Consider the following 10250-nt stretch of genomic DNA (forward strand, 5'->3'; position numbering starts at 1 on the left):
TATTCTGAACTATCTCTAGTCCGGAATTTGTTATTTCTCTTTTCTTTACTTAACTTTATCTCTTTTCTTCCAGCTACCTAAGCTTCCAAGTTCACGGTCCTCGTTTAATGTAACTTTGTCTCTTCCTTTACCTAATTATTTTTATCCCTGTTCGATGTAAACCGTCCTGATATGGTATTTAACCATGAAGGTCGGTATAGAAAAATGTTAAATAAATAAATAAAAATAAATATAGCCCTGCCCCGACATCAGCCTGGCAGTATTCTCCATCTCCAGCAGCTCCCTAGAGGGGATTGCTCACGTTATCTTTTTTTTTTTTTTTTGAATAAGGAGAAGAAGAGAAGAATAGAGCTCATGCGGCGACACCTGACTGGTCCCTCCCTCAGTTGAGCTGTTTTATGTCTCGATGCCTGGCCATGGCTAGGCTTAGACTTAAGAAGGACGAGGGAGTGCTCAGCAGTGAAGGCTTGTGCCTTCTCCCCCCGCAGCCCGAGATCCGATCGTGCTCTCAGCCAGAAAATGTTGCGTCCGTCGGTCGCAGATGGCTGTGACCGCTCTGCCTCATCTCTTTTTTGCCTTTCTCCTCCTCCATGGGTAAGATGGCTGCCTCCGGTGCCGAGTGCCGAAACCCTCGGCGTCTCCAACTCAGCATGGGCGCCCCAGTCCACCATGCTCCTTCCTGTGGCCTCCTAGGATGCGTGCGCGCACGCTGCCTGCGCTTATCTACACATCATGACGGAAACCTCGGGTGCGTCCCCACCGCATGGCGTCAATACTTCCGGGTATTTAAGCCTCCGCTCCGCTTCCAACAAACGAGTTAGCAAGGACTTCGGTTTAGCTACTCTGACCGCTTCTAAGCTGCACGCTTAGACTCCTCGCTACCCTCCGAGGTATCTCGCTCCTGAAGAAGCTCTGGGCACCCGCTCCTCAGAGGTCTTTTGCTTCCAACTACCCTTCGGGTCTCTACTAACTAAACAACCGCTCCTCAGGGGTCTCTCTTCTCTTTCAGGATTCTGTGCTCCCAGGTACTCTTTCCTCAAGAGCCTACCCAGCTCAGAGTATCCAGCACTACGGACCTCGGGTCCCACCTTCATCATCTACCAGGAGGATTCCTGCACTACTCTTCAGTGAGTACCTTTATATTCCAGCTCTCCACTTCCACCCACCAGGATCGGCTTATCCTGCTCTGCGGAACACTACCAACCTTGTACATCCGGGTGATACTTCTACATCTGAGACTGTCTGAGCGTATTGGCACATTGCTGGACTTCAGTGCCATTCCTTCCTGCACAATTACCATCTATCTACAGCAGTACAATAAAGCTTTCCATCTCCAGTGTCTGCTCTTTGAGTCTAGCCTATCACTGTGGTTCCCCACAGGGCCCCTCCCCGTGGGAGGATTCATCACCACTGCGACTAAGAGCCCACACTATGCCACAAACCCAACAGAGAAGGGCTGAGCTCAGGTAAAAAGGAGAAAGGAGAAAAGTGTTAGGCCCCCCCCCCTTTTTTTTTTCCTTATCAGGTCGTTTCTCTCCCTCGGAGTTTCCTACTTTGCCTTTCTCTAACACCTCTAGGGAGTTAGTGGAGAGTGGAGGCAGCACGGATCAGCGGGTAGAGCAGCTTTCACTAGGCCCCACATTGCAAACTCTGTCAGTTGACCTCGTGGTAAGCTATGGCGGGCGTTTTTTTCCCCATCTGCTCGGCCGTGTGCATACATATAGTATGACAGTGGCTTAATGTAGGCATGCACGTGTTGGTGTGCGTGCAGGGAACCACGTGGAAAGAGAGTGACTTTTTTGGTGAAGGATAATGGTGCCAAGGACAAAAAAGTCTAAGCGGCTTGCTATCTCTGCGGCTTGCCATATAGGCTCAAGGCAGTTTGCCTCCCAAAGAGTTTTCCGCCGTTGGGGCATCCCCTCCACCGACGGAGGACTTGGTGGGAGGAGGCGCAGGAGGTGATACGATGGACAGATTCCCTCTTCCTTGTTCTCAATGGGAAGGACATCTCTGGAGGAGGAATTGGAGAGTGCCATGTTCTGCCCTATGGGCCTTGGTATGGATTCATCCTCCTTTTTCTCATGGGTGGAGTTTTTCCAGGGGTTACAGGCCTTTCTGAAAGGGCACCCAGCAGAGGCAACGCAGCCCAGTAAGAAGCGGGCTCATCATAGTGCATCCCACTTAGCATCCAAGTTGGGCAAGTGCCATAGAGAGGCTGCCTCTGAGGAAGTAGAGGAGGATGAGGATCATGGCCCATCGGATGATTCTGGTGGAGATTTAGATTTCACACCTCTGAAAGAGGGGGAAGTTTCACCTGACTTAGAACCACATAGGACTCTACTCCACTTCTTTCACAAAGATGAGTTGCTAGGTCTGTTGACTCAGACCTTAAAAACACTTGGAGTAAATGGAGGTGACGCAATGGACTCACAAAAGAAAGATCCCATCTTAATTGCCTAGTGCAAGGCATCCTCTTTCTTTCCCCTCCTGGAACCAGTTCAAGAGTTAATTGACCTTGAGTGGAACACCTGAGAAGTGAGCTTTAAAGGGGGGCATTCTTTGGGGAGGCCTTTATCCCTTGGATCTGAAGGCAAAGGGAGCAGTTGTGATTCCTGAAGGTTGATGCCTTGGTGTGCCCTATTACCACCATCCTGGTCAAAGGGTGAGCAGCTCTGAAGGTTGCCCAGGATAGGAGGATTGAGGCCCATTCTCAAGCAGGCATTTGAAACTATGGCAAATGAATTTGCAAATAGCTTCTTGCTGCTGCTTGTTGACTCGAGCAAGTTTGCATCTCTCTCGGGAGACTCAAGGCATGGGCGCTAATAGCAGGACAGTCTTGAAACCAGGAGCCGCATTTCTAGCTGATGAGGGCTGTGACTTGGTGCGTACGGCTGCTAGAGGTGTAGCTTTCATAATAGCGGCAAGGCGCCTGTTGTGTCTACGGAATTGGTCAGCAGATACTATTTCTAAGTTGAAATTGACAAGGTTACCCTTTAGGGGTTCTCTGTTATTTGGGGGCGAGTTGGAGAAGATGGTGAATAAATGAGATAAATCCAAAATTCCGCGATTGCTGGAGGACAAGAAAGTGGCATCACGTTATTTTGGGGCAAAAGCCCACTCCAAGGATTCCCATCTGTTTTGTCCTTACAGAAGGGCAGTGGCTCAAAAGTCACATCTCTTCGGAAGATCTCAGTCCTTTCAGCCTAAGAAGCCACATAAGGACGCAGGTTCCAGGCCTGGAGCATCTCAGTCTTCACAATGAAGATGCGGGGCCCACCTACCAGATCCGGAAATAGGAGGTTGTCTATCTCATTTTTATAAAAAATGAGCCCAGATTTCAACAAACCATGGAGGTGATAAGAAATGGTTATGCTCTAGAATTTCTCTGAATTCCTCTGAATGCCTTTATGGTCTCTGTCTGCAACTTGCTAGTGAAGAGAGTGGCAGTGGAGGCTATGTTGAGAAGACTGCTAGATCTGAAAGCTGTAATTCCTGTTCCCAGATCCCAAGAAAATACAGGGTTCTGGTCGATCTATTTTCTCATTCCCAAGAAGGAAGAGGGTTCCTTCCAAATGACCCTGGATCTGAAGGGAGTCAATTGGCATTTGCATGTGACTTACTTCAGGATGGAAACTTAATGCTCCATAATTATGGCAGTACAGAGAGGGGAATTTCCCACATCTCTCGATCTGACAGAAGCCTATTTACATATCCTCATTTGACAGGAGCATCGACATTTCCTTTGTTTCACAGTTCTAGGGCACCATTATCAGTTTCAAGCCCTACCATTCAGTCTGGCTATGGTGCCCACGATCTTATCCAAGGTCATGGTGGTGGTAGCGACATCTCTGTGCAAGGAGGGCATTCTAGACTATTGGTATCTGGGCAACTGGTTGATTCGAGCCAAGAGTGCAAAAGAGAGTCAATTGGCATCTAGCAAAGTGTTCTGCTTGCTTCAGGAGCTAGGCTGGGTGGTGAACTTAGCCAAGAGTAGTCTCAGCCGACAGAGACCCTGGAGTACCTCAGCGTGTGATTTGATACAGAGTGGGACAGAGTATTCCTCCCAGAGAAACACATTCAGACGTTGGTGACCCAAGTCCAGTCCTTGAAGAGGGCTAATTGTCCAATTGTGTTGTCTTATCTGAAGGTCCTAGGGTCTGTGGCAGCAACGTTTTAACGTAGTACCCTGGGCAAAGACACATATACAGCCTCTTCAGCATGTGTTGCTCTCCTGATGGAATCCGCAGTCACAGGAGTACACAGTGAGACTCCAATTGCCAATGGAATTGAGCAAGCAGTTGTAGTGGTGGTTACAAGAGGACCACCTCAGGAAAGGAGTGCCCTTGGGAGACGCCACACTGGTTGATGCTCATGATGGATGCGAGTCTTCTGGTTTGGGGGGGCTCACTGTCAAGAGTTGATGGAGCAAGAATGGTGGAATGCTGAGGAACAGTAGACCATCAATCATTTGGAAGCGCGTGCAGTTCACTTGGCATGCCTACAGTTCGCTGAATGGTTGGCAAGTTGAGCAGTGAGAATAATGTTGGACAATGCCACAACAGTTACCTACATAAATCATTGGGGCAGAACCTGAAGTCATCAGGTGTCTGTGGAGATAGATGCTCTAATGGTGTGGGCAGAGCAACATCTTCAGGAGATATCTACCTCTCGCATTGCCGGGAAGGACGATGTGCGGGCCGACTTTCTCAGCAGACAGGTCTTGGACCCAGGAGAATGAGAGCTGGTGAACGATGCCTTTCAGCTCATAGTGCTCGTTGGGGTCGGCCATACCTAGACTTAATGGCGAGCTCGAACAATGCAAACGTCCTACGTATCTACAGTCACAGAAAGGATCCAAGAGTGCTGGGTGTTATATGTATTCCTGTCCTGGCCAATGATTGGCAGGGTAATTTGGAAGATCGTGAGGCATACAGAGACCATGCTTCTAGTGGCTCCAGAATGTTGCATGCTTCTAGTGGCTTCTAGTTGCATGCTTCTAGTGGCTCCAGAATGTTGCATGTCTTGGATGTCAAGCAGCAACCGATGCAGTACTTGAAGGTTACTTGCTCCTTAAAGTCTGATAGATTGTTCTCCATGGTGGAGGTAAACAAGGAGAACCAGCAGGCCACAGTAGTCCATTGGGTTAAAGTGGTCATCATGGCTGCCTATGTGGATGCAGATGTTCCATTGCCTAGACAGGTGCATTCAACTAGAGCTCAGGCGGTCTCATGGCCAAATATTTGGTTATTGTCTCCTCTCGAAATTTGCTGGGCAGCAATATGGTATTCCTTACATACTTTCTCCAAGCATTACCACGTGGATGTTAAAGCTCAAAAGGGCACAGCCTTCATGTGTGTGTAGTGTTGACAGGAACGCAGGTAGCCTCCCACTAATTTCAGGAGTAGTTTTGGTGCATCCCACTGGTGTGGTTTGGCCTGAGTGCCGATGAAGGTGAAATTACTTCTTACCTGATAAGTTCCTTTCCTCTAAGGAAGGCAGGGCCAGTCTATAACCCACCCTGCTCTGCCTAAAAGGTCTTAGTTTCAGTTCATCCTTTATTCAGGGATGATGCAGTGTGTTCCCGGTTATGAATCATTTGTAGGACTGGTAATTGAAAAACCAGCTCCTAAGATCAGTTAATGTTAAATGTTTTCTGAGCTCAGTGCTTCCCGGTTGGCTGGAAGTAATGAATTGTTGACTGTTAATAGTCTTGTTTCAGGTATAATCAGTTTGTCCACAGTTTGACTTTTCTAGAGGTACTGGCAGGCTGATGTCGGGGCAGGCCTATATGTCAGTGACATCAGGGAGTCAGTTTTACTCTGTCTCCATCTGCTGGGAGGAGTGCATAACCCACCTGTGTGGATTGGCCTGCCTTCCTTAAAGGAAAGGAAACTACGAGGTAAGAAGTAATTTCATCTTTGGTTACAATTTTCTGCTTGCCTCCATTTGACATAACATTAAATTCTAGCTTGCTGCCTTGAATAGTTCGTTGTTTCTTACTCCTGCTGAAACAACCAAGTTTTAAGAGATTGATTGAATGTCTTTACGCCTATCAATCGGGCCGATACAGTAAAGTCCGCGGGAGAGCGGGCAAATGCCCGCTCTCCCAGCGCGCGCACAGGCCACTCTCCTGTGCGTGCGATTCACTATTCAAATGAGGCCCGGCAGTAAAAACAGGCAAAAGGAGGCGCTAGGGACACTAGCGCGTCCCTAGCGCCTCCTTTTGGACCGGAGCGGCGGCTGTCAGCGGGTTTGACAACCGACGCTCAATTTTGCTGGCGTCTGTTCTCGAGCCCGCTGACAGCCACGGGCTCGGAAACCAGACGCCGGCAAAATTTAGCATCTGGTTTTTGACCCGACAGCCGCGGGCCGACTTCGAATTTTTTTTTTTTTTTTTACTTTTGGAAACTTTCGGGACCTCCGACTTAATATCGCCATGATATTAAGTCGTAGGGTGCACAGAAAAGCAGTTTTTACTGCTTTTCTGTGCACTTTCCCGGTGCCCGAAGAAATTAGCGCCTACTTTTGGGTAGGCGCTAATTTCTGAAAGCAAAATGTGCGGCTTGGCTGCACATTTTACTTACTGAATCGCGCGGGAATACCCAACAGGGCCATCAACATGCATTTGCATGTTGCCGGCGCTATTAGGTTCAGGGGGACGCGTGTTTTCGGCCCCTTACTGAATAAGGGATAACGCTAGTGCATCGAAAACGCGCGTCCAATGGCGGGTACTGTATCGGCCCAAATGTTCTTAGTTGCTGTGGCATAGGATTCCATAAAATTGGGCCTTCTACTGAAAGTACGCATTCTCTGGTTTCCTCCAAATATCCCTGATGTTTATCCAGCAGCACCACCAGAGTTAGTCAGATAAATTAACCAATTAACTCTGCTCCTCCCCGAAATCCTCCCATCTGCCCCTGGAACACCCCTTACTTATCCAGCTAAATTCTAGCCAGATAACTAGTTATACAGCTAGAATTTAGCCGGAAAAGTCTCTAAAAATGCCTGTTTTGCCATTTAGATGGATAACTTTTAAGGTATCCATCTAAACGGCTTTTGAATATCAACTTCTTCAAGAGCACAGCTGACCGCATGTTGTTGGCACCTTTCCCCTCTGTGTCTGGAGGTAACAGGTTCTCTTTGCTTCTAGGGCTCTCACTGATGGAGGAGAAGACCTCAGTATCCAAGACAGTGAGTGGGTGACCCCTGACTTCTAAATATTGAACACATGGCATCTCAGGGACCAGTGGGGGAGGTGGATATCAGAAAAGGGCTCTGACCTTTCAACACAAGACTTGGTGTGTGATGGGGACATCAGAGAGGGCCTCTGACCCTTCAGCATTTACTGCTGCCTCCCAGTCTCCCAGGTTATTTGGCTCTAAGTTAAAAAACAAAATGAGTATCTTTTCTTCCTACTGTGTTATTTAATTAATGTATTTTAATATATATTTGAATGTACATTTTTAGCAATAAACATGGTCAGGTGTGGATGGTGAGGACATCTCACTGCAGCTGCAGAACTGGGATTATTTGTATCATTGGGGAGGCAAGATTGCTGAAGTAGGAGAAGGAAGTGAGAGGATCATTTCCAGGGGATGGGGTGGGGAAAAGGGTCACTTCTAGAAGAGAGGAGAGGATATAGAGATTTAAATATCTGAAAGGTGATACTAAATGACAGCAGATAAAGACCAGATTCATCTAGTTTGCCCAGCAGGGGTTGTTACGAGTTCAGACCGTGCACACTGGTATCCTGTCCAGGGGCTTTGACCTGGGGGGCTAATCTCATATAAACACAATTACTGAGATTATACCTGGGGGCTTGAACCCAGGGGCTTATCCCCATCACAAAGAGCCACACACAAACTTTGATTCAATACATGACAGTTCCAGGTAAAGTAAATTTATTTGATCAATAGGAAGATAGAACAAATAAAATCAGATCAGATAGAAGAAGTAATGGTAGATAACAATTGCTACATAGATATAAAAAGCTTACACTTCCAAAGGATCAGCCATACCATCACGTCCAGGGCTCTCTCTCTCTCCCCTCATACACTACAAACGCTTGTGAAAAGCAACAGTGTTCCCTCCCTCTGAGTTCTTGTCAACTTTCAGAAACAGCTGTGCGGCCTTCATTCTCTCTCTCAGGCTTTAGTATAAGTTAGTTGCTTGTTTTCTCATCATAGGCTTAGTGGAATAACTAAATAAACAGACTCTTGCCTGTTCGTAAACATTTCACACTGCAAGACAATAAACAGGAGATCACTCAGAGGTTGGCCTGTGGCCTTCAAACTAGTCTGTGTCTGGGTGAAAACTCTGAATCCAGACGGCCTATCTACCCTCTATATACATCCTCAGCAAAAAGTAACAAAAAATGACTCCAACAGGGGTGTAACTTCCTCTCTGTGCAGATTACCCCATGCAGAAAAGTTAGCCCAGGTTATCTTTCTACTTTATTTGTATTCTCTTGACACTTGGATCCTCTGTGTTTATTCCACACCCTTTTGAATTCTATCACCTTTTGTTTTCACCACTTCCTCCAGGAAAGCATTCAATGTATCCACCAACCTTTCCATGAAAAACTATTTACCGATATGTCTGAGTTTACTAGCAACAGTAGCATGGGTTAGACTTAGTTTTTGGGTACTTGCCAGGTTCTTATGGCCTGGATTGGCCACTGTTGGAAACAGGATGCTGGGCTTGATGGACCCTTGGTCTGACCCAGCATGGCATGTTCTTATGTTCTCCTGGAGCTTCATATCAAGACCCCTAGTTTTTCATCTTCCTTTTCACTGGAAAATGTTTGATTCTTATGCATTATTAATTTTAAAGTCTGTATCATATCTTCCTGTCTCTCCTCTTCTCTAGGGTATACAGATTTAAGTAATCAAATCTAATGTGTCATATGCACAAGAAGCCAAGCTTTTTCAATAGAGAGAAAGTTGTAGCCCTGGGTAGGGATCATGATGTGAAGCTCTGTAGACTCAGAAACAACGTTAGGACATATTTTTTTCAGAGAGAGGATGATGGATGCCTGGAATGCCCTTCCTCAGGAGGTTGTGGAGATAAAAAATGGTAACTGCATTCAAAACAGTAATACAAATGATCCCTGGAAACAAGAGGATGGTAATGAAGCACCTGGGTAACCTGTACCCATAACAGCAGTGGTATAATTCCTTTATGCTTCAAAACATGCACAGAACCCTAAACAGTGGCATGATTTCATCAGGCATACAAGGAAAAACGGGGCTAACTTTGTATGGCTGAACGAAGTCTGGGATGACCTGCATGGAGGGCCCATGTTTAAAACCCAGTTCCTGAACATTCCCAGATCAGTCCAGACCAGTGGGTTGGGCATCCCTACCAGCAGATGGAGTCAGAAAAGCAAAACTTTGGGCACTGCTACATATCTGATAGTCAGTGCCACCTGCAGTCCCTCAATATTTCTCTGACTCCAGCAGATGGTAGAGGTGCACTCCTGCAGTCTGTTAGTTTAAAAAAAAAAAAAAGAGAGAGAGAAAATAGTGACAGGGAAAGTTTTTCCTGCTAGTTAGTTAGTAGTGAGTTGTACAGCTCCCTGAGGTGTTAGGCACCTTCATGGGCCATTCCTCAGCGGAAGCTGGGCGACCGGGGGGGTTGGACGCCCCTGCCTGAGTCTCGTCCACAACGGTCCGGTGGCTTTGATAACCAGGGGCTCCTGGTTCCCTCAACCACTGAAGCTGCTCCTTCTTCTCCCTGATCCTGCAGACTCCAGGCGTAACTGTATAAAGTTACAAAAAAAAACCCAAAAGTAAACAGAGTCTCAAGGCGGAGGTAGGCGGAGTCTGTGCCGGGGACGGGCCTGGTCAGCTTAGTGGCAGGCCAGTGGGAGAGTGTGGAGCTAGAGATTCCGGGGGACTCATCAATGACCCGGGGCTCCGGGCAGGTTGGTGGAGAACAAAGTGATCCGCCTTGGAGCTTCTATTTTTAGCCCTGGGTGACGTGTGGAGGCTTCCTGGCTCGACTGTCTCTTTTTTGCCGATGACCGCGTGGCTGTGCGGGAAGGGCAATGGTGCCACGATCCAAAATGGTGGCCTGCCACTTGTGTGCCGTGACGGGGCAGGCCCTCGATGCTAATTCCCTCTGTTCTGACTGCAGCTCTGGACAGGAGGGATCTTCTGCGGGCGGAAGGGCAGGTCGACCGGGCCGGTGTCCTCTTCCGTGTGTGTGGGGGGGGGGTTGGCCCACGTTGGAGGCCGCGGGAAGAGGAA

The 10250-nt window shown here is 47.7% G+C and overlaps 1 protein-coding gene across 1 annotated transcript in view; it reads left to right on the forward strand.

Moving 5' to 3' along the window:
- CCDC88B (coiled-coil domain containing 88B) overlaps positions 1-7520 on the forward strand; it is a 168770-nt gene extending 161250 nt beyond the window's left edge. The window contains exon 28 of the mRNA XM_029614802.1: positions 7151-7520. Coding sequence (XP_029470662.1) covers positions 7151-7203 — 53 coding nt within the window. The 3' untranslated portion in view covers positions 7204-7520. The remainder of the gene's footprint in view (positions 1-7150) is intronic.
- Positions 7521-10250: the final 2730 nt, after the last annotated feature.

The sequence above is a fragment of the Rhinatrema bivittatum genome, chromosome 8, assembly GCF_901001135.1.
Source record: "Rhinatrema bivittatum chromosome 8, aRhiBiv1.1, whole genome shotgun sequence".
Lineage (NCBI taxonomy): Eukaryota > Metazoa > Chordata > Amphibia > Gymnophiona > Rhinatrematidae > Rhinatrema > Rhinatrema bivittatum.